The sequence below is a fragment of the Chlamydotis macqueenii genome, chromosome 5 (assembly GCF_036417535.1).
Source record: "Chlamydotis macqueenii isolate bChlMac1 chromosome 5, bChlMac1.mat, whole genome shotgun sequence".
Taxonomy (NCBI): Eukaryota; Metazoa; Chordata; class Aves; order Otidiformes; family Otididae; genus Chlamydotis; species Chlamydotis macqueenii.
This window is the reverse complement of record NC_141560.1, coordinates 49,190,371-49,214,575: the sequence shown is the minus strand read 5'-3', so window position 1 is coordinate 49,214,575 and position 24,205 is coordinate 49,190,371. Positions and strand designations below refer to the sequence as shown.

General features: G+C 45.4%; 1 protein-coding gene across 1 annotated transcript in view; it reads right to left on the bottom strand.

Moving 5' to 3' along the window:
• Positions 1–20,962, bottom strand: part of SLC1A2 (solute carrier family 1 member 2) — a 95,629-nt gene extending 74,667 nt beyond the window's left edge. Inside the window, exon 1 of the mRNA XM_086748132.1 lies at positions 20,234–20,962. Coding sequence (XP_086604258.1) covers positions 20,234–20,250 — 17 coding nt within the window. The 5' untranslated portion in view covers positions 20,251–20,962. The remainder of the gene's footprint in view (positions 1–20,233) is intronic.
• Positions 20,963–24,205: the final 3,243 nt, after the last annotated feature.

Genomic DNA, 24,205 nt, shown 5'->3' with positions numbered 1-24,205 from the left:
AGAAAAGCTGTATCAAAAACTAGCAGCCATCCGACTTGTCTTTTCCCTAAATTTTGATTTTTACAGTTACCACCCAGACAGACTCTAATTTAAAATAGTAATTTCTTAAATGTCAGGAGGCATTTTCTATAAAAAAACTTAAAACAAGTGAGTTTTGCATTGGAATTTTGAAGTTCAGAGTAAGAAGTTCCCTTTTAAAGATAACCCATTCTGCCTGTCTGTTAAACTGCTGGAGCTGCTTAGAGCTTGACAGTAGATGACAAAGCTTCAAGAAAAATACATGAAGAAAAGAAAAAAAGATCCTATAGCTTACATAATGTACTATGAAATCCCAGTGCTACAAAAGTCTTGCACTATTTTCTCAATAAAGCACATGGCACCAGAGTGCACAGCCATCAGGAACAGGATTTTTGCATTTTCTGCTGCTGGAAACCATTAATAATTTACACCTGACTGCGAGTATTAGGTTGCCATAGTAATATCTGAGATCTCTATTCATAAAATCATATTTGAGCTGCTTTGAACATGAACAGTGCATGTCTTGACAAGGGTGGATGTGTATACACTAAAGCTGAGGTTGCCCCGTGAAACACACAGTCTACAACTGACTGACTGACGGATTCTCTGCGTAAATTCCAGGCAAGCAGAAGGTCAGGTCTCTGCTGATGTAAATTGACAGAACTGCACTGAAGTCAGGAGAGTTCAGTGCAGACCAGAGAACACGAGCAGAATATATATCTCACTGTCTGCAAGGTCTCCTGGCTGAGCAAAAGTAACAATAAATACTCTTCATTTCCATTATATTTCTCACTACACTTCTTGGAACATAGTTGCCGGGTTTAGCAACTTGTAGCTTAGGCTTGTAGCTTAGGCCATTTGTACCACCCTGAAGTAATTATTAACAACCTTTAATTCACAAATACATGAGTTGCACACATGTAGTCAGCCTTGCTTCTCTAACAGGGCCGCTCCTCTATGATGGATGTAGCAATGGCATGCTGTAGTATCATGAGGACTCTTATTTTGGGAGAGGCAGAGTGGAAGGTGTTGGTTTTGCAAGCGAGTGGAACTGGATGCCTGAGGGAGGGGAGCTGGGCTGATCCCTGGACCCAGTCCAGCCTGACTTGGCTGTGACCGAAACACGCAACCACTAATGGCAGTTTTGTGATAGATGTGAGATGAGCGATTTCGGTTCCTAGGGAGCAGTCCCACAAACCATGAAAACATTACTTGTGGTAGACACAGCAGGAAGAAGCCAAAGGATAAACTGCCTGTTGGGACTCCCTGCAAGAGACAGGATGAGATTTTTCAAACATACGCAAATCAGATACTTGAATAGTTGGAGGCTTTTCTGGAAAGTCATACTGAAGCAGCACTGAGACCTTCCTACTCATGGACAAATACCAATTGAAATATCTTCTTCTGGGTTGCTCATTTAGCATCATTCATGAGCACTGAATTCACTCTGACCTAGAGTAGACAAGAAGCATGCTAACATGAAGTAAGGCCATCAGGTAACTATGGTTAAGATTAAAAACTAAGGCTAGGAAAGAAAAAAAATCAGAGACACTGCATATGACTGAGCTGTGAAAGGCACATGAAGAGGAAACAGGAGCTCGGCACATGTGTATTTGGGATGAGCTGTGAATAAGGTAGCAGTGAGAAGAGAGTAACAGGTGAGGGAAAGTTAATTAATATTCTCTTATGTTGCACTAGAATATGACTATCCACATTAAAAGTATTGTATTAAACACACTAAGAATGGTAACTAATTGTCTAGGCAGGATTATAGTTTCCTAGAGAATGGGTGCTGCTGGTGGGTTGGTCTTTAGGTTCAGGTTCTTGTCTGCAGACCTGATGGACCTGATGGAGATTGGATCTCAGCTCTGCAACAGCCGCGTCCTTCTGGCTCCCGCAGGGAAGGGGCTTGGGGATCAGCCTACGGAAAGGCTGGTGCACCACGGCCCTGGCTCCCAGGGCTCCAGCAGCATACGACAGCCAGAAACAGACTCCCTCTGCTCAGGCTGGCCAGAAGGGTCAGCACAATACCAGACACAGGCTAATAATCCCAGCTCAGCCACAGCACTGGGCTAATGCAGCAGCGCAGTGCTCCTCGGCTGGAGCTGCCCCACATCTCTCCAGCCCAGAGCACAGACAGAGCGACCCCAGCACAGCAAGGGTTTGAAAGATCTGCACCTTGAAGATAACCATATGAAGAGGCAATAACAAAGTTTCAGCGTTCTTAAGTCCATTTCTGACCAAGTCTAGCTCTTTCTCTACCTCAAGCATCCACCTGCATGTCCTGACCTGAGTTTTACTAGCATGTTACTCTAAATTGAGATACAGCAGCATTAAGCAAATAGGGAGAAGCAGAGACTGGTCTTTCTTAACTTCTTAAAAAAAATGTGATTAGCTGGGTTTGATGATATGAACCACCACTTCCTTTCCTTTCCACTTTGGGGAGCACCCAAAGAAAATCACAGATGTAATTTTCACAATATGTCATATTGTGTATTATAAAGCAGATCTGAGTATTGTGAATTCTGGTATTTTTAACAGGGTGAGTCTTTGCTGCCCATCTGCTGGCAGAATTGAATTCTAGGTTTGTATTTTTCTAAGGCAGGAAAAAATGTCACTCCACAACTGCAACATGGAAGTGGTATTGTTAGTGTATTCCCAAATGGAGTTTCATTAGCCTATTTATGGTATTTCATTTAAAAAAAAAAAATCCACTTACCATCTGTGAGCACTTTCCTCACAGCCTCATTAGGGAAGCATCTACTTAGCTTGCTTTGGTTTTCTCAAGTCATCTTTTTTTAGTAATAATTACACCCTCCCATACAGTCTTGTTGTGTCCTCGTGGTTAAATATTACTGTATGGCAGCATTTACTGTTAATAAAACGCCCAGGGAGAACTGGGAATGTTAACTTTTTAGCCCCCATTTCTGCATATCACATAAATGTTTCTGAGCTCTACCTGTTTGGTTTTTTTCCTCCAAAAGAGCCACAAGCAATTGCAAGCTACCTGTTTTCATGAGTGCCCTGCTCCTTTCACACCTGCCAGCGCGAGAGAACTGCGCCACAGAGGGAACAAGGCAAAGTTTACAACAAGCGAAGGCCTGTCACTCTGACACAGCTGCATTGTATTTCTAAGACAAGTAAGTATGAGTCAAATTCGGTTTGTGCATAAAATCCAGCAGTTTTATTAGCTGCCAGGCTCAAACTTGCTGAGTGCCTCGTGTACTGCTAGCTGGGAGTCAGAAACGAGCCGAGTCAAAATCAATTCTTTAACCCCATCTCCTGGCCTCATCTGGGCAGTCACATTCAGAACCCAGCCAAAGAAAATGAAGCTGCTGAAACTCCCAGTGAACTGAGAGATGATGTGGCTTTTTTTTTTAAGCACAGCAAAGCCTTTAAAACTCTAAGGCTTGCCTGCACTGGGAATCTACTGCAGGGCAGGCAAAGGTACCATGCTGACTATCCTACACTTTCAAGGTATAGTCAGCTACTTCACCTTTGCTTTGGGGTGAGTCTATCTGCGCTAGGAATTAGTGCAGAGTAGCTAGGGCACAGCCAATTAGCCAAATAAGCTTGCTTCACAGCAGGCAAGCCCATACATTTCCAGACTGAGTACTAGCATGTTTGTGAGTAGCTGTGAAGGACTTCTAAAGAAAGCCTTTCAGATCGCCAGGGAATCCAGCAAAGCACCACAACTTACACATATTCTATGGAAGTCTGGACTTAAGCAAAAAGACCAAAATATTCCACTGACACTGCTTTCTTCCTGCCAGCCACGCAGGCAATAGTCTCACTGAAGAAAGAATAAACCTGAAATGAAATTTTCCTTTATTATAACTGACGAGAAGTGATTGCCAGAACATGGGCAAATAGAGCAGTTTGTACTGGCAAACCCAAATAAACTATGTGTAGTTGGCCAGGAGAGCTACAATTAAATGTGTGCCACCTTCCTCACATTCCTTTGTAATTAATTTTTATTTGTTCTTGCAATGAGTAAAGATTTTAAAAGTAACAAATGGGCAGAACATCTACCTTTCACCTATTAAAAGAAGTATTTGGATAGGATCGTGAAAATCCTACAATGCCCATTTTTTCCTCACTTACTTTTCAATAAAAACTTGACATTTGTATCATGAATTAGTTCTAGCAACTATCAAGTCTGATTCTGCTTCAGGTGACCAACTATTGCCAATAGTCTGAAGAAAAAAATATAATATAGAGGTGTATAGTGTAAACAAAACAGAGGGGGCAGCCAGAACTGCTAAACCCTACTTCAGTATTTGTCAGGGGGTCACTATTTGATCTGTTCAGAAAATCGAGAGTGAAAAATTTTCAGGTCTAAGGCATGCTAGAACGTATGGGCAAACTTGTGGCACACTGCATGTGAACACCGATGTCCACGTGAATGTGGGTATTTACACTCACGGTCACTGAGAATACACACTCACACAAGTGAGGAAGTCCGCCTCCTGACCCTGCAGCACCTTTGGTACAAGCTATCCACACAGGCACTAAACAAGCTGTAGGAAAGTCCGACTTTGTATGTGGATGAGTGAACAGGAAAAAAAAAGAAACTAAACAAAACAAAAATGTTATAGGCTAGAAATATAACTTTTCATTTTTTGACAGGAAATGAAATGATTATCTCACTGACCTGGAAGGATGCATTTTTAACAAAACTTACAAACTCAGATCTTCTTATAGAATGTACACCTGTGCATTGTTTTGAAACCCACTGAAATGTATTTGAGTGGTCTCACTGGTATGGAATCCATAGACAAAGATGGAGACTAGCATTGTTGTTACCAAAGTTGAACAGTAAGACAAAGGAGGTCTCTCTTCCTGCTGGGGGAGTCACTGATCATTATCCTTTGCTGAGGTGTGAGTGGATTTTTTAAAGTGACATCAGATTTAGTATTGTCCACAAAACAGATAAGTTAACTCACCATATTTTCTTCTACAGTGGCTATTTAATGTAATTTTTCTAGCTATACACTGTAGGACTGCATGGGATCTGATGTGCCTTTTTATCTGCCTTATTATTGTTTTCTGACTTTGTTTCTGGTAACCCACCTAATCCTTGTGGGACCTCATGGCACTTGAAAAAAGAAACATGAATCATTACAGCAAGTTAATGCTGATGGTTTGAAAACACTAACAGTGGAACAACCTGTCAGGGATGACTTTTACCTACACTAAAGGATTTTAGAAGAGGACTAGATTTAAGGCTAAAATCTGGAGTATTTTCTGTTCCACATACATCACTTGCGTATTTCAAAAGGAATTAATTAAGAGTGCAATTCTTGGACAGAGGGATGCTCATCTGAGAAGACACTAAAAGATACAGCTACGGCTTAGCCAACTCCTACACCATCTTCTCCAGAGACTCTGGATAAAGGGCATGTTGAGGAGGAAAGATAAGATAAGGATGTCTAGTACGCTCACAAACCATAATAAATGATCCCAAAGGCTGCAAATTGAAGCATCTGCTAGAACATTCTAATTTATACTGGGATGGGACTGTGAAGATCACTTCCACAGAGCCCAAATACTTCTTTTACACTGAACTCACCTTCTTTAAACAAAGACCACCCTTGACAATAATTGTTTATGGCCAATTCCAAGAAAACACACTATTCTGTTCTTCTTTTACACTTTGTCATGTAAAAAATGCCCTGCTGGGGTGTTACCTTGCTTACTTAATTGCTAATTCAACTGATAGACTAACTTTTTTCTGTCTCCTGCTATTCTGTCCTGCTAGGCAGAATGTGAAGTTATGTCAAGAGCATAAGCCATGAGAAAGAATCTACCTGTTGAAACATGACACATTATGCCAGATATTGTTAAAGAAACCATCGGCTTCAGATACATTTTGACTTTCCTTCTCCTGAGTAGTTTTTTGTAACAGTCCACAAAACAAATAGCAATGGAACGTTTGTGAAATGCAGTAAGCTGGTCATCTGCCAATAAGGATCTTTTCATTCTGTCTTTTGATGTACATTTGGCACTAGTGTATTTTCTGTCACCGGGAAATGTCCTATCTATCCTTCAGGTATGTACTTTCTATGTCTGAGGGCCTCGTTTAACAAATCAGCCTCTGTTAACAAACACATCAGTTTCACAACAATGCTTAGAAACAGCAGTTCTGAGAAATGCAGTCTGCCTCTAAAAACAAACAGTCGTTGTCAGGTTTTGGGGTATTTTAAGCTTCAGGGGAAAAAAAAAACAAACTGAGAGAAAGCAAAAGGAGAACCTAAGCATTCCCAAACAATTCAACAAATCTGAAGCCAACCTGCTATTTTCTTTTTGCAAGAAGAGAGAAGCCACTGCTGGTCCACAAAAAGAAGCAAGTTCAGTCCCTCACCTGGCCTCCCTCTGCTCTAGTCAGGCAGCAAAGAGGCAACCAACATCACCTGGGGATGAAAAGTGTGGGAAACAGATAGTTTTGCATTACCTGACTGGCCAGGGCAATAGGACAACTGTCCTATCTAGAGCCACAGATTCCTCTGTGACAGGGAGCAAACCTCACACCTTAGCTCTTCACCTATAAAGATGAGAATACATTACTTCTCCTAAGTTGCCTCTGATTTCTCTGTTTAGACAGGAAGAAAAATTAGGAGACATTAATCTTAGGCACATCTTAGCTGTTCTGGTATCACAGCATTACTAATAGATAGATTGGAAAAACAACACCTCGGTGTGGTCACTCTTGATATGCCATGGATGAGGTTGCTGAAACTACCGTCTTTCTTGATGGCAGAGGGAGTATAAATAGCAGGAAAACTGGCTGGAAGTAAAAATCCTCCTTCTCTTTTCTTTCTCTCACCCTTGGAAATAATGAAGAAACAGTATATGACAGCTGTTGTGATTTCCTTAAGGTGTCTAAAATTATGGAAATACTTCACATAGAGGATGATGTATGGTCACTGTGTAAACCAGGGTAATTACCAGGCACTAACACATAGGTACAAGATGGTAATTAACTTGTCCCCTCCTTTCCAGTTCCCAGTCTTGAGGCCAAGGCTGACCTCAAGGCACCAGCTGCTGTTTGTGCAGCTCCCATTCGATGTGCCTGTCCAGCCTGCCCTGTTCTGGCAGGTTCCTCTCGTCAGCTCTGACCAGCTTCCAAGTGACAACTTTCAGTGCTCCCTCTGCAGATGTAGAGCCGGTGGCTTTAAGGTGAGAGCTCTAGCTCTCTCTTCCCATCACCTCCAGCACTCAGCAGGCAATGACTGTCAGGAGCAGCCTGGTGACCTCAGACACGTACTGACTGATGATATCCTCCCGTATTTGCACAAGGAGGAGGGATACAATGGCTGCTACACTGATTCAGATATCACAACGATTTTGTACCTTCAATGCAGAGCCTGAATAGAAAATATTATGAACTGTTACCACCCAGTAGACTTAAGCTGTCACTTAACACTTGTTCAAGTCAATTATATCACTCTCACACTGTCATTACATCAATTTGTCAAGGAGTCTAAGTAACGAACCAGTTTCATAAGCAGGCTGAATAGAATGATTACAGCAGAAAATCACTTGTACTTATCAAAGCAAATTGCAAATCTAGATGGAGTGATCCAGACAAAGGGGAAAACATCACTGATGTTTTTATTGTTAAGGTCTACATATGCTAGCTCCACTGGATATTCTGGGGACAGCCCAAAGTTCAAAATAGACAAGAATAAAGATACTGGCCTTTCTATGACTACATCTTTACTGTTCCCTCAAGACAGGGAAATGCATTATTTTCTCCTGACTTGGACAATACATCCAGTTAACTAACCCCATTATTATTTTGAATTAGAAACATTTCTCCGTAGGTTACTGAATAAATAAAGCCTACAAGCTGAGTTGGTTTCAGACACCACCTTACCCCTGCTCTCAGCGGGGCCCCTACGTCAAAGGGCCATAACAACTGATGGTGTAATTTTTTAGCTAGGAAAACACAGCACACAAAGAAGTTCTGGTAACAAACACTGCCACTCGCTGCAAGAGTTTGCTGGATCTCTGTAAAACAGTGCAAGTTGTCTGAAGCAGACAACTGTCTTTCTACAGTAAATGTATGTAACAGGTAACGTACAGCTGGGCTCTGATCCCCAGCCCAGCTTTTGGACACTGTCAGCACGATGATGAACGGCAAGATCTAAAGCAGATTGATCTCCTAAGACAACAAGGCTTCCAAATCACGCAAAACTATGAAACTGAGGCACCTAAACTCAACAGCCTACCTCATTTGTGGAAAGGCAAGATAACATAACTGCTTAAGAGTGCTTGGTAATGCAATACCACCATCTAAGGAAGGATGCCAGCAAAACTCCAGGTGGCCAGAACAGGATTCCTTCAGTCTGAATTTAGCTACATGTATTCTTGCTTTATGTTTCACAAAATCCTTAACTACTACTGATAGTAACATTTAATTGCCAAATATTACCGGAAAAATAAAGCATCTTGGTAAAAATAGCCAGGTATCATAAATACCAACCAACATATTGGAATTTTACTCTTTGCATTATGACTTTGTGTCTACAGCCAGGTTACCTAAAAAACCAGGGCTTACACAACCACACTATCTTTGTGGGTTTTATCTGTTTCCCACTGCCCCGTAAGTCTTTCCACTGATATCAAGCCAGACACAACCAGGGGATCAACATCGGAAAGACATTAAAGCCTTGGTTACTGAGTGAGGGTGAAGACCCCCTAGAACTCCCTGACCCAGGCAGAGTGGCTGCTGAGCGAGTAAAAGCTTTATTTGGTTTGCAAGGGTGCCACCATGTGACACAAACCCGTTCCCAGAAAAGGGAGACAGGAATGTTCTCCTCATGGCACTCCAGCAACTCGCTTGAAGAGACGGTGACTGCTATAGGGCCCTTCTGCCCTTAACTTCAAGCCCAGTACCTCTGAAAGCAGAGGGTCCTCCTGGTTCCCCTTGGAAAGGGCTGTTGGGAATCCCCTTCAGCAGACCACAGGGAGCATATGCCTGCAAACAGGACAGGATAGAAAGCAAGAACGAAGGCAACAGCTAATCCTGGAAACAGCAGCAGGCTTCCTGCTGAGGTGCTTTGGTATTACAGCGAGAAGGGTTTTGTAATGCTTTTGGCTTACATAGCTGTGAAGATTCCTCCCTCACTTTTTATATCAATAGGAATAGTATCTCCTGGCAGTTTCCAGCATGGGATGTTGCCCCTACAATGTTGAGTGAGGGATTCTGATCTGGTTTTCACTTTCTGACCTAGATTGCTGTAATACAAATAGCAGCCAGGTGTTAATTAATTCCCATGTGTGTGTGTGTGTGAGGATGCCATGTGTTTATAATACACGTTCATTTTAAGGACAAATCTTTTCTTTGTTACTACAGCAAGAGTAGTTCTTACACAGATAAGGAACAGATGCTTAATTAATGAGATAACTTTCTGCCTCAGAGGAAGCGTACTACAACTGTACATACATGGTATGCTGCTTCTGCCATCGTATGGGGCCAAGAGTCCTCTGCACGTTTGGCAGGAATTTGCAACAGAAGGCTCCACATTGTGTATGACTGGAGACTACAGTTTACCGCCAGCCATGCTTTGCCCCAGTCTGTGTTCCTCATGATGAGCAGGCCAAGTACTGTTCACCAGTGGCTTACACACACAAACGTCTCAACGGGCCATGGCAGCATCTCGGCTTGTGGCCGCAGAAGGGGCCATGCTACCAGCATGTACATGAGCGTCCAGAAGACGACAAGAGCCTGCCATGAACCTGCCCAGCACTTACCTGAGGAGTATCAGTAACCAACTGAGGGTAAACTTGTATTAGCAATTTAGTCCATATCAGGAGCGAGCTTCTGGAGTGAAGCCCCTGACAACGCCCAACCGCTGCACTCTGGTTTGCACTGCGGAGCTGTGCTGGGACGGATGCGCCGAATTACTTTTGACCAGGAAATGCACTCTAGGAGCACACCTAAGGCTGTCCACATAGTGACCAGTGTGGTACGGACTTATCAGCACCAACTATTCCTGTTGGGCTGGACTATTATTCATGCATGCGTAGCCTGAAGCCAATCTCATGAAAAATCAGTAACATGGATGTAGTATAAAGTACGGTATGGTGTGCCAGCAGTATATGGCATCACAGCCGTATCTAAGAACTGAGATATGAAGATACTACATGCAGACAGCTGCATACCATGTATTTGTGGTATACAGAATCTTAGAGTTAAGGTTGGAAGGGACCTCTGAGAGTCCCCTCTCATATCTCCAGTTACATGCTACATATGTATTGGCATTTTTTAGATTAAGGAAGCCATGGTCCTGGACTGTTGGTAGTTAGTAAAAATCATAAATGCTGGCCCTAATTTTCATAGTCTGGAAGAAATAACGTTGATCTTTTTTTATCTTGGACTGAGAAACCTGTTGAGAAACAGGCTTTCAGGCTCTGCATGGGTCTGACCTGGGACATAAAGCGTGTCTGCACACAGCACCTGCCAGACAGCCTTTGTGAATGACGTGCAGTGCGTCAGGAGCTTAGCCGTGCATGTGACTTGTCTACCGGTGATCTCTGTCATTGTCCCTGGGAGAGAGCAAATCTCCAAGATCCAAACTTAACTCAGCTGCTGGGGTTAGCACAGTAAATGACAGGAGGAAAGCACAATGAATGGCTGGAAAGGCAAACACCAGGGGTTCCTGCCTTGGGGGAGAGGAAGTCCACCATCTGGAAACCACATGGTATGGCTTGAGGAGGCCACAAGTAAATCAGAGGTGCTGTCACTCTCAGATCTGAAGCACAAATTTGGCAGTGGGGCTAAGTAAGATTAACTTGATTCACACAGAAATGTGAACTAGCAGATGATGTAGCTCCCCTTAGACCTGTTTTACCTGTCTTCCCTGGGGTAGATGTACAGGGATAAATTAATGCATTTACACTTTTGGCAAATATCAGTGTGAATGCAGGTTTTACTGGTACCCTCTCTAGGCCTTCTAGTACCAAACTGACCACTTCCTCACTTACACAGATTTTACAGTTGGATACATCACTGATTATTCTGGATATGCTGATGGGATGATTGATTAAATTTAAACTTGCCCCAAAATATCTACTTCAGAGGTGCTGTCCATTATCTTTTTATTAGGGATGCAGTTGATAATGAGCTGTCACAGAGTAAGAAAAAGCTCAGTTCCTGGACACAGCTCAAGGACCTTGACTTTGGTCATGGCAGTTGCATCCTGCCCACCCAACAGACAGGCAGGCAGCCCCTATGCGGTTACCAGTATTAAAAACCAATGCTGCAAACCAGCTGTTGTGAAAATCAACACTGCAAAATACACTAACAGGTTTAGTGATTGACAGAGAAAAAGCTGAAAACTTCCAGGCAATTTTGGAAGCAACACCAGTGAACCAGCTGAAGACAGAATCAGATATGCCTTTGGACGCAGCCAGAGAAGAAGAAACATTTTACTCCGAACTAAACAAAATAGTACTGAAGCATAGAGACTTGGCAAAATCTCTTCTCAGCTGGCTGTCTTCACAGAGACCCTAGGTGAATCATCAGTGTCCAGGGACTTATTATTAAAAAAAAGACAAAACAGAAGCCCCAAAGGACTAGAAAGAAAAGAATGACAACAGAGATGGCTGAACGTGTGGGAAGTAGACCAATATCTAATGGTAAAAGAGGAAGCCAAAAGTAACTGTGGCAACACATGACAGAAGTGGAACTAAAGTGCACTGATATGACAGAAACAGCAGCAAAGTCTACTAAATAAAACTAAAAAAAACGGAGCAATGAAGCATAAATATATATGCGCACACATATATACATATACTTAATGTATATTATAGCTGTAGGTGACTCCCTTCTGAGGGGAACAAAGGGTCCAATATGCTGGACAGACTCTCCTCTTTGGGAAGTCTGCTGTCTCCCTGGGACCTGGGTAAAGGACATCACTAGGGAACTTCCTAGCCTGGTGTGGCTCTCAGCTTATTACCCATTATTGCTCTTCCACACGGGTGGCAATGAAACCTCAATGCTTAGTCCAAGGGTGATCAAAAGAGACTTCAGGGCCTTGGGACAGGCATTGAGGGTAACTTCTTAAGCCAGGTAAGAAACAGCCCTACCAGAGGGGATGCAATACTGTACCTGATGGTCACCAACACAAGTGAGCTAATGGGTGACGTCAAGATTGGAGGCAGCCTGGGCTGCAGTGGTTACCGACTGGTGGAGTTCGCAGACCTGAGGGATAGGGGTCAGGCAAAGCGTAAAGTCAGGACACTGAATTTTAGGAAAGCAAAATTCCAGCTGTTCAAGGAGTTAGTCAGTAGGACCTCCTGGGAAACTGCCCTCAGGGACAAGGGAGTAGAACAGAGCTGGCAGATATTTAACAATGCTTTCCATAAAGTGCAAGAGGTCTTGATCCCTAGGTGTAAGAAATCAGGAAAGGAAGGCAAGAGAGCAGCATGAATGAGTCAAGACATGCTGGTCAAACTAAAGGATAAGGACATGTACAAGCAATGGAAGCAGGGACAGATATCCTGGGAGGAGCATAGGGACACTGCCTGGTTGTGTAGGGATGGGGTCAGGAAGGCCAAGGTGTGGCTGGAGCTGAACTTGGCAAGGGATGCAAAGAATAATAAGAAGGGCTTCTCCAGGTATGTCAGCCAGAAAAAGAAGGTGAAAGAAACCAAAGCCACAAAAATTATTTCCTATGAGGAAAGATTGAAAGAGTTGGAGTTTTTCAGTTTGGAAAAGAGGAGGCTCTGGGCAGATCTTATTGCAACCTTTCAATACTTAAAGAGGGCTTATAAGAAAGATGGAGACAAACTTTTTAGCAGGGCCTGTTGCAATAGGACAAGGGGTAATGGTTTTAAACTAGAAGTGAATAGATTCAGACTGGATATAAGGAAGAATTTTTTTTACAATGAGGGTGGTGAAACACTGCAACCAGTGCACCACCAGAGCGGTGGCAGATGCCCCATCCCTGGAAACATTCAAGGCCAGGTTGGAAGGGGCTCTGAGCAACCTGATCTGGTTGGAGATGTCACTGCTCCTTGCAGGGGGGTTGGACTAGAGGACCTTTAAAGGTCCCTTCCAACCCAAACTACGCTATGATTCTATATAAATTTAAATGCCTACAGGAATAGCCTGGAGTTTAACTTACGTGTTGAGAAAATAGTAAAAAAGGCTACAGAGCAGAAAATAGCCTGGAAAAATTACTGATTTTTTAATTTGGTGCTTACATTTTTAAAAAGTCAAGAAATAGATCAGTCGCAGTCACACTAAAATATATATATATTGAGTTTGTCAGCAAAACTAAAAATAAAAAAGCCCCACAAGAAAAGACAAATACTGTTTTAGTCAACCCAAAATGTTTCTTTAATATACAGTGAAGTGTTTTCCTTTGTATTGGAGTCCCTACCATTTCATTTTAGCCTTCCTTTTTTTTCATTTACCCTTTTTTTTTTTTCAGTTGAAAAATAGGTTTGAAATGAAACTGGGCTGAACTAAGCATTTTTTTTTTAAGTAAAAATTAAATGTTTTTCATTTTAAAATTCCCCTTCCACCTTCTTTTCCTTAAAAAAATTCAATGAACTTGATTTCTCAGACATGTCAGTGAACCTGAAATACTGCATTTTTGTGAACTTCACACCATTCTCCTAAAGATGCCAGTAATTAGCAGGAATGTTCCTTAATTCTTCTACACCTTTCCTGTTCTTGTTTGTTCTTCCTTGTAAGGATCTCCAATTTGGATTGCTTACCCAGGGTCAAATATGTTCTAGACAAAAGTTAGAAAATATTATGATCTTTGAACCTAGTCTGTTACCTTTCCCAAGCACTTAGACACGTATTGTAGCTAATTGTCTTAAAGCTTTAAGTACACTGAGAGGCTTTGAAATTAATATAGAAGTAGGATTAAATATATAAAAGCACACTGGTTTTTATTGCTTGTATGCCTGTGGAAGTAGCATTTTAAACTAATGAGCTGGAGGCTAAAAGTGTGAAACATTGCACTGACTTGGCAAGAGAGGAATTGCTAATTTCATTAGCAAATGGACAATAACAGAGATGATGGATTTGACAGATCCAGCCAGTATTTTCAAGAACTCATACAACTAATTGTTCTAAATAGCAGGTATTGCAACACATGGGGCTGGAGAAGGGAATTAAATCATACAGAAAATGAAAAGGCATTAAATGAGAAGGTAGCGAAGATGAGGCTCGCTTGTTACCACTGTGCTTTCTCTCCACGCCCTCCCAGTCACACAGCTTGCTCCTGTATGAAGACAACTCTTTGCAGAGATAGCCTGGCGCTGCAGGCTGGGGTTAGCGCGGGCTCCACGTCCCCCTCATACACAGCCCCGGCGCTCCTGCTGTACACGGAGAAAGAATCCACACACCAACCACACTGCTATGCAGGTAGAACAGGACAGAGACTTAATGACGGGCTTTTTAAACTGAAAAACTGTGACCCTTTAAACAGTGCTCACAAATTTACAGTTACCAGTGATCTTGGTCAGGATAGAATATAGATCAAGGGGAAACAGCAAGGTGAAGAAAGAAACCTAAATGAAGTAATTTGCTAGTGCAGAAATACAGTGCTGCTTTGTATGCCGAGTTCTGAGTGCACTTGTACGTACACATCTGCATGCCTGTTCACGGAGGAGGCTGTACATGCACATTTGTTCATCTCATGGACCGCTACAGTAAGGCAAGACTTTTGAAAACTTTAGCCATTTTTTAAGGAAGCACTATCTCCCTTTAGCCTTTGTCTATCTAATCCAATACTATAACCTGCCTTTTCCAAAAAGTTCAGAATAAATAAGCCCCTATATACTTTATAATAAGCATTTTAATCCTTGTGCATCTATATAAGGATCTGGATATGTAGAAACTTTGAGTTAAATCTAGGTGACAACTTCTTTTTGAAAGTGTAGCTCAAGGCCAAACTGAAGTTTGGGGCCATGAGAACTGTCCTGACATCAGATTAGTTTTAAGGAACATGCGTTATCTTCTGTAGAGCCTAATTCTATTTTATTGAAATCGATGAGGGATTTGCAATTGACAACAGTGAAATGAGGTCAGAGCCACAGCTGATATGTCTAATTAATAGGCTACATCCACTCCATCTGTCCCACAAAATGTCTGAGCGTAGGGTAAAACAACTCCCTCCTGAGTTGGTGCGGTTCAAATCCTGCAGAAAAATAACAGTGAGAGCACCTGGAGGATTTCATCCTCTGAAGTATCTAAACATTTGTGCCAGCACATTTCATCAAGTTTCTATTTAGAGGAATTTGTGGGTAAATTACAGAGTAAAAACTCAGATGACAAGAAATCTGTGGGTGTGCTTGTTGTACGTATTGTGGCAGATCCTGAAAACTCACTCTCCTATGCAGGTTCCTGAACCCTACCATTAAACGGAAAGCTAGTTTTTCTGACTCACTTAGGTGTGTCCCGTTGTCTCTGGGCTAGGCGTATAATATGTGTTGGCAATCTCCCTTTCAGACTTTGTCTTGACAATGCAGCAAATGGCTTTAGGACTCCTAATCTAAGATTCAAAACCATCACAGCCACATGACTGTAACACTAATCCTGTATAATAAATAAATTCTTAAGGAAAAAATTTGTTCAAAAAATTTTGACAGGTTAACTTGCGTCCACAGGGCTTGATGCCAGGTAAGGTATTGATTATTTGTGCCTCCTGTGTTAACTTTATGTTGAACTGGCTAATAATCATATTTCTACAGATAATATAAAACCTGTGTAAGTTCCGTACTATGTGCTCTGGCTAATTTAAGAGAAATCAAATCACGCGCTCCCTGATCTGGACCAAACTCGCATTGTTTGGTGATCAGGTAGTACAGACAAATCGTATTCACGACTGTGGAACTGTAGCTTCAGAGACAGTGAAACCTGGGATGAAAATAGAGAGTATCTATAGAAGAAGAATGCAGCAACAATCAAGTTTGGAGAGGAGGAATGGACCACAGCTGGGATTTTTGGGGTTTTTTTTCCTGTTAAGTGAGATATTGATAAAGTCAAATATCAAGACAGGGATCTCCGTAGCTTCCATGCAGTATATCTGCTACTCTGAACAGCATGGGAGCTCTGCGCTTGTGCCATTTCATATTACATAAACATCATTCACATCGTGTACCTGAAATTGTGAAGCACTTATGACTATTTCACTAATTAAATCACGATGCTAAGCAATTACCCAGACTTCCGCTATTTTCAAACACAATAATTTTTCAGTGTACTGCTACAGTTTGCGAGATTTATTTTGTAGCACGGCGCATCACGCACACAGGCACACAGAGGCTTGCCCGTTAACTGCGTACCACATACCCGTAAGGGTAACATCACTGTTCTTATCATAAACCTGCCCCGGGACTGTTCTCCAGCACCGAGACCAAAGGAAATGAAAGAGCTCACATCAGTATTATTAAACTTTCCAAAATATGGTGATCATATCCAGGCTGCCCACTGGGAATGGCCCACGCTGACTCCCTAACCATGCCTGTGAACTGGGAGAGGTGGGAGAGGGCTGCCTGGCCAAAGCCACGGCAGGATTGCTCTTGGGCTGACCTGCACATAGAGGGTTGAGCTCGCGGCTCCGACACCTGCTCTGCCTCTGTTTAATTTACTGCTATAGATGCAGTGATAGTGTCTCCTAGTGGCTATACTCTTGAAGGAACAGACCCAAACCCAAACTTCACACCTGCAACTCCCGCTCTTCAGAGGTATACAAAATAAAACGCGTCTCTAGATTTTTAGAGTATCTAAACCAGCATCACTCAAATAGGTAAAATAAAATAAATAATTTAAACACTCAAAGTTTTATATATCTGAGTTACAAAGTTGCATGCTGATTTAACACCTAAAACCTATCGCTAGGTTATACAAATGTGGTGTTTTTTTTTTTTTAAAAAAAAAACACAGTAGTGAGGTATTACGTTCCTTCCCTTTGAAACAGTAACACTAAAAAGAGAGATGAGAGCCATAACAAAACCATGTGAAGCAAGGTATTCAGGACTTTGCTCAAAGCTCTGAAAGGAAGCATGGGCATCAATTGGATCAGAGCCCATTTAATTTAACCTTTAGGGCCTCTGAGACCCTGTAAAAGCAAAGGAAATGCATAAATGCTCTGCTGCAGTAAGTCTCCATAGGTTCAGCCTACCACATGCTAAGCCCTATGCCAGACACCACAATCTGTGAATATGAACTAATGTCGCCGGATCTGTGAACCACACTGACTCACGCAAGGCCACTCTGGCATAGATAGAAGGCCACCTCTCCCAGTAGCACCCTGTCTGAAGTCATGGCCAGCAGAGGACATTTAAACAGAGAACATAAAAACAAGCAATGGTGAACAGTATCAATACTTGGTTAGCCCTTACTTTTTGAATTTTCCTCTTTCAGCACCAGCTAAACACCAAAAATCCATCTTGCTAATGAGATCTGGGGATTTTGTAAAAGGAAGACTTCACAGTGAAGAAACAGACAGCGTATTCAACAGTAAGCCAAAGCCCCACGAGCTGGAACTACAGCAAGGTAGACCTAGAGGACACACGGGTCTGATTTTGCCATGTTGGGGGAAATTCCCTTTCTCATTTTCAACCAATTGAAGTTTCCCATTGTTCACCATCCTCTTGGAACAGAAAGATTTGGGCAGTAAATTTCTACACATGGATAAGCTTAATCAAATAAGACATTGAAAGAAAAAAAAATAATGACTGAAAAGGCACAGACAAGAAAACCTTTCCTAGCAAATCCTGGCTCTAGTGACCACTACTTCTTAACAAGGGAATACAGATTGCCTTCCTCTGTGTATACATCAGGGCCTTTTGTTGTTCACCAAGTACCGTGTCACACTCCTGACATCCCCACTTTGGAGATTTTATGTAAGCTCCACTGTTAATGGAGAAATAACGTACTGCAAAAATGACCATGGTTGAAGCAGTTCTATCACAACAAAATAAAGCCTTTACATACTTCAGATCTTGACTAATGTATCTCTCTGAACACCCCAAGAGCCACCAGACATAAACCTGAAGTGCATACAGTTTGTCCCCACCTCCAGCAAGTCTGCCTCCGTGCACCTGTGTGTGCCTGAGATACACTGCTCTGCTTGCAGCCATGGGCGCTTTCTGCTACCTTTTTCCCACTGTGCTAGTGCTGGTGGAAAGCCTTTCTGGAACAAGGTCTGGCCAGTATTCACTTTCCCTGCTGATCCTTATGGTGCCTGAGTTTGCTGACCTGTAGGCCAGAGTATAAAGCTTTTCTCCACCCTCAGCTTTTTACCTGAGGGGAGGGAAAGATGACAACTCAGTTTTGGAAGAGGTTCTCATTGGTAAAAAGGGATTGACAAGTGAAATGCTTCCCACTCAGCTTGTTTTCCACACCTCCTTCAGCTATCACAGAACACTAGTTGAATCATACCAAATAAACGGTTTCGGCTTGTCTTAATGTAGGTAAGCTTCCTAAAAAGTTTGAAAGCAAAGCCTAAACTTTTTGTTTCTTTTCTCACCCTGACAATTTAGCTCTGCCCAGTAAGGAAAGCAAAAGCATGCATCTATTAAGTCTTTCTGTTCCTGATCTTTCTTAGCCCACCTGTCCAGCCAATGTATTTAAAAAGCACCTCTCTTTCTGCATACATTTAAAACCTCCTTTCATCCAAAATTGACAAATCCCTCTAACGCAACCACCTTTTGTCAAGTCTCCTCTTACTAAGATCCTGCACAACAGATTCCACATTCCCCCATGGGTCCAAAACAAGCATAGAGCTCTACAGCCACCTCATGTGGGAATTAAAACAGCAGGTGATGGGAGCACCCAGAGGGGAGCGAAAGTTGGGGCAGTCCAAACATACAGAAGGGAAAGAGAATACAGAGCTGCAACCCTACAGACGTAGGCTGGTTCCTTCATTTCCAAGCTCCTTCCTCGTGGCTCCAGTTATCTGCTGACAGTATCTAGTTAGGTGAATTCATTGTCAGAGGAAATGCTACAAGGCAAATTAAACTCCTGGGCTGCTACCAAAATGAGAATGTAGAAATTTGGAGCAGAAATTCCCTGTGAAAGCAAGGCAGTAGCTAACAGTAAGTTAGTTACCTCTGTCATGGTCTTGTGAAGAGCCAGAAGAGCCCCATAGATTTGCCCTCTGTCAGACCTGAGGGATTGTCCTTTTTCTAAAGCAACCAAAGCTAATACTTCCTAACCTTCCACTCCTCCCAAGCCAACTGCTCGCGGGCCACTCCGCAGAGAGCAGTTCCTTCCTCTGCCCAGGTAAGAGGACACTTGCGTGCACACCCTCCCAGACATGTGTCAGGTTATTTAAATCAGCTCAGCAATTCTTTCAACCTGAGAGACACAAAAGCAATATAAACAGAGCTTCCTTTTGCACTCTGTCCTCAGAGAGCCCTATCCAGAGCAGATCATGCTGATACAACCTGACAATATCCAGGGATAAAGGGGAGGCTCACACCAGACACAGTCTAATACTAGCTAGTGTTATAAGAGGGCAACCAGAGATCAAATAAACGTTTTCTTTTCTTTCCTGCTACCAGTTACTCTGTAAACCGAACAAGCCTCCAGCCCCATCACAGAGACAAAGCGGCAGATCCTTGCAACCCTGTCACGGGTAGGGAGAAAGGTTTCCTTCTGAGGGACACTACCAGGGCTGAACTGTGTTTGCTTTTCTTTAAAGCCTCTTGTATAACCCTTCGCCCTTCCCAGCATTGCTCTTGCTAGCACTGCAACGCATTTGGCACAAAACTGCAAAATTGCAAAACTCCTCAAGAAGTTGGATTTGCTTGTTGCCTTTTTAAAGGGTGGGTGGGGGGACAGCTTCTCGATTCTTTTTGCACTATTCATTGTTATTATTATATTTAGGAAGCTGCTCCCTCCTCCACCTGAGTTAACCATTCACCTGGACTCTTCTTTCAGGCAGGTGGTTTAAGCTTGATCTGCCTTCCAGGGGTTAAAGAAAGGAGTGATGCGAGAAAAAAAAAAACCTTTCCAGTGGCTCATATTTTAAATTCTTTCCCCCCCCCCACCCCTTCTCCTAAATGGGGCTCGTCGGCTTCTCGTTTCCTCTCGCTCCCCAATTATTCTCTTAAGGAACGGCGAGGGAAAAGGATTAACAATGAAGTCGATGACAGGAAACTTACCAAAAGCACAATGCCGGACACCCCCCCTCAGCCTCCCGTTCCTCCCTCCCTCCCAAGAGCCGGTCCCCCTCACCCTTCTGTCGACGCCATGGTCCCGAAAGCCCCCCTGTCTTCTCAAGAGTCCAAGGGGTTATTTTGGACAGCAGGGCGCGAAGGAGGTTGGCTCTTTGGGGAAACCCTCGCTCGCCTCCGGGAAGGAGCAGGCAATTCCTTGTAATCCTGGGGGCTGTGCAGGGCGAGGATCCGGCTCCTCGGCTCTCCCCAACCCCGCCGCCGCCCCAGCGAGGGCTCTCCGCGCCCCGGGGACCGGCGCTGTTGCCCCGCGGTCGCCCAAGCAGTGGCCGGCGGGGCGAGGAGGCGCTGGCAGCCGGGCTGCGATCCCCCGGCGCCCTCCCCTCGCCGTGGGGTGCGGGTGCGTGTGCGGGTGCGTGTGCCTGTGTGTGTGCGCGCGTGTGCGAGAGGTGGGGGCGACTTCACATCGGCGCGGTGTTGGCTGAGGCTGGATTGGAAGGTTTTAGCCCTCGAGCCGTGGATTTGCAGTCTATCCCTCTCTATTTTAGGCACGGGCTGACATCACGCGCCGTTGTTACTCCTATAAATCCCCCCAACCGCTCCTTGACAGAAGAGCGGCGGGGGGTGGGGGGCGGCGAGCCCCTCGCAGTGGGAGGGCCGGCCGCTGCCGACCGCGACCTGCCCCGCTGGCTGCGGACTGCCACCGCCTCCCCGGGGCAGGCCCGGCCCTCCGCACCGAGAGGCCCCTCCGGGACTGCGGGGAGCCGGCCGGCAGCGACGGGAAGGAGCGAATCCGCCCCCCCCCCCCCAAAATCCACTCTCGTGGGTGTCCGGCTGCCACCTCATGCCCCTCATGTCCGCTGGCGAACGGGAGAGGAGAGCCCCGCAGCCCGCCCGGCCCAGGGGCTCGCCACCGCCTCCCCGCCTGCCGGGCCGCGCCCCCAGCGGCCGAGGCACCTGCCCCGCTGCCTCCCGAGGCGGCACAGCCCAGCGCGGCGCTAGACGGCCGCCCCTCGCCGGGCCTGGGCCCGTTGAGCCCTTCGCGAGAGCCGTCCTAATCTCGCCGGGGCGGCCCAGGGCTGGCTGCCGGCCGCGGCAGTACCGAAAGGCCGTTGCGGGCGGCGACCGGGGCCGCCCACCCCCAGGGACGAGCAGGGCGCGGCGCGGCCGCAACGAATGCGCGGGGCCCCGGCCGGCCTGGCGCCGGCGCGGGGCGGTGCTGCCCCCTGCCGGGGAAGCGGGGGCGGCGCCGCGGCGGAGGCCCCACCTGCCGGTGCGGCGGGACCCCGGCGGCGGTGTCCCCGCAGGCTTAGCCTGACCGCAAGGCAGAGCCCCAGCCCCGTGGCCTGGCCTGGCCTGGCCTGGCCTGGCCCGGCCCCGCGCCGCCGCGGCCCCGGGGGAGAGGTCGCAGCCCCGCGGGTGCCCGCAGCGCCTCTGCGCGCCCACGCCGCCCTCCACCGCGCCACGCGCCGCGTCCGTACCTGCGCCCGCCCGCCGCCGCCGCCGCCGCGCCCCTCTGCAGCGCCCCGCCCCGCCGGGGGGCGCCGCGCCTGGCCGCGGCCTGGCGGGCCCGGGGCCGCGGTGCGGGCGGGGCCTTCGGCCGGCTGGGCCGCAGGGCGGTGCTGACGGGCGCGGCCCCCGTCCCGCGGTGGCCACCCCAGCCATGCTGCGACAGGAACGGCCGGGAACGCGGGCGGGAGGTGAGGCCGAGCAGGGAGCGTTGGACGGGCACTCGCAGTAGCTCGGCCCGCAGGAGAGCACAGAGGTGTCTTGGTGCTACCCCTCCTCCTCACCCTTGGAACCGCAGCACCGTCCGTGCTGGAATTTTCCAGATCCACTGGATTTTTCCAGATCCCACTCCCTGGCCTGCAAGCTGCAGCCGGGCCATGTTTGCGGCGTAGGGCAGGGAGTTCTCATCCCGTTCGGTCACCGCACTCTGGCACAGGACGCTCATGCCATGTCAAGATGCTGCCAGGCACCTTCACTTTGGTTTCCCTCAGCTGTGGCTCTGCTTGCCAGCCTCCGTGCTGTCTTTGCATCCAATCTGATGTCCCATTTCACAGGGAACAAGCCTTTCCCCTCTGCACCAAGGAGGCACAGAAAGCCAGCAGCCATGCGGGAAGCTCCCTGCCATGGTAAGGAGCAGCGAGGCTGCAGGGGATGCACAGCCGAGCAAGGGCTGCCCGACCCTGCCCACCGCTCCACCGCTGCCTGTCCTGCAGCTGAGCCACTTCCAGTACCTGTCCTTAAAAATGGCTGGGTGCAGCTTGGTGTGCATTCCCCAGTCCTAATCAAATACACATTTTTTTCTTGTAATCTTACCATGGACTTGGTTTTTCAAGGGGAACAAGTTACCAGGGCAGTTCCGTTAGAGTTGCTAAAGGTACGCCTGAGAAGAGCATGTACTTCAGCATGTCCCTTTCCTTCCGCTGCTATTTTTCAGCTAAGCACCCTGGCTTTTGGAAGTAATTTAATGCACCTTCAGCCCCAAAAACATACAAAGGGGGAAGTGTAAATCCATTGGAGTGAGTAAGAATGCAGAGGCTGCTCTGCTCTCTTTATTTTTCATACGGCCTTTCCAGAATGCGCAGCTCTTTTCCTCAGAGGGAGGATGTGTTGCTCTCCATGTTGTGCTATTTCACACCCTTCCTCCAACAGATGGCATAGATCCTCACCTGTTTAGAAAGAGATGTTTGAAATAGTTCTGTGTCTTAAAAATAGATCCTAGCTATCAAAGGGATTAGTGATTCCAGCTCACAGGTTGGTTTTTTTTCAAATATTCATCCTCTATTTTTCCTCAGTATTGGAGGTAGATGTTAACCCCTGTTCTGTTAACCAGGCTGTAAGTATGGTACTACTGTGGGTCAGCCTGCCAGACAGGATGGACGGGCTGATTTGTAATTCCTGCAAACACTAGGCACGGTGCAGATGCTTGGTCAGGTTGATCTGACTGCCCACCCGTACATGTGAATGCATAGGTCACATAACAATAGAAATAAAACATTATGTTTGCATTTAGAGATTAGCCAGAACTAAATCCAGGATTCAAACATCACTGAGGTCCAGAAGTAGAACCAAATGCTACAGCTAATTCCTCTTTCAATAAAGGGCTATGCTAAAACCTGAATCCTGGGGCTGAGAGAAGCCTGGCCATTTCCTTGCTTCTGTTTTCTTTGAAGCACATCATAACTGTCAAAAGAAGGGGTTTGAATTCTTCTGTGCACACAGCTGTAGCAACCTCCTCCTGTGATTTTCATTCCATTAATTCCTCCAAGTTTCTCTTCAACAATATACTTTTGTGTGATACACAGCCAGCGAACAGCTATACTGTTGCTGCCCAAGCCCAGAAACTTTCAGCTATGTGTTGCCAGATCTGTGAGGGGTTTGAAGCCAAATGGGGATGGGATTCAACGCTGAGGAGGAGGTAGAGGATCGGTAAATACTAGGCATGGCTGATCTTTAGTAAAAGGAGAAGAGTGGGGGCTAAAGCTGGAATTAACACAGAGTTTTGCAGATCTGTGTGGACCGCCTAGCTCTCCAATAGACAAATCCTAGAGGGAGAAAAAAAAACTTAGGGCCTCTTCTCTCTCAGTCGTAGCAGTGGAGAACATTAGTGCTATGGAAAGCAATGGAGTCATGGTGTCGTAACTGAGAAAATAACCAGCTCACAGACCTTCATGATTTCTGTCTTAGAAGAGAATTTCTCTTACCATTAGAGTGTAAAGACTCTCATTTAACGTAATCATGGAAGAGTTCTGACTGGGCAAGCCAGGCTCCAATAAACAATTCTATTCCTTTCTCATTTCAGTCTTCATCGATAGTGTTAGGAAGAAACACATGTTGACTTTCTGCAAGTTTGCCTTTCTCCAGAACTACCACCTAATTTCCTCTAAACCCTTCTGTTAGCAGGTGAGTACCAGATGTTCACTGGCATGTGTCCCTCCCAGCAAAGGAATGAAACACATCTGATTTTTCACATTTAATTCAGAATTTCTGTTGCTGTTGTTGCCATGCAGCTTGTCAGCCAAGCATA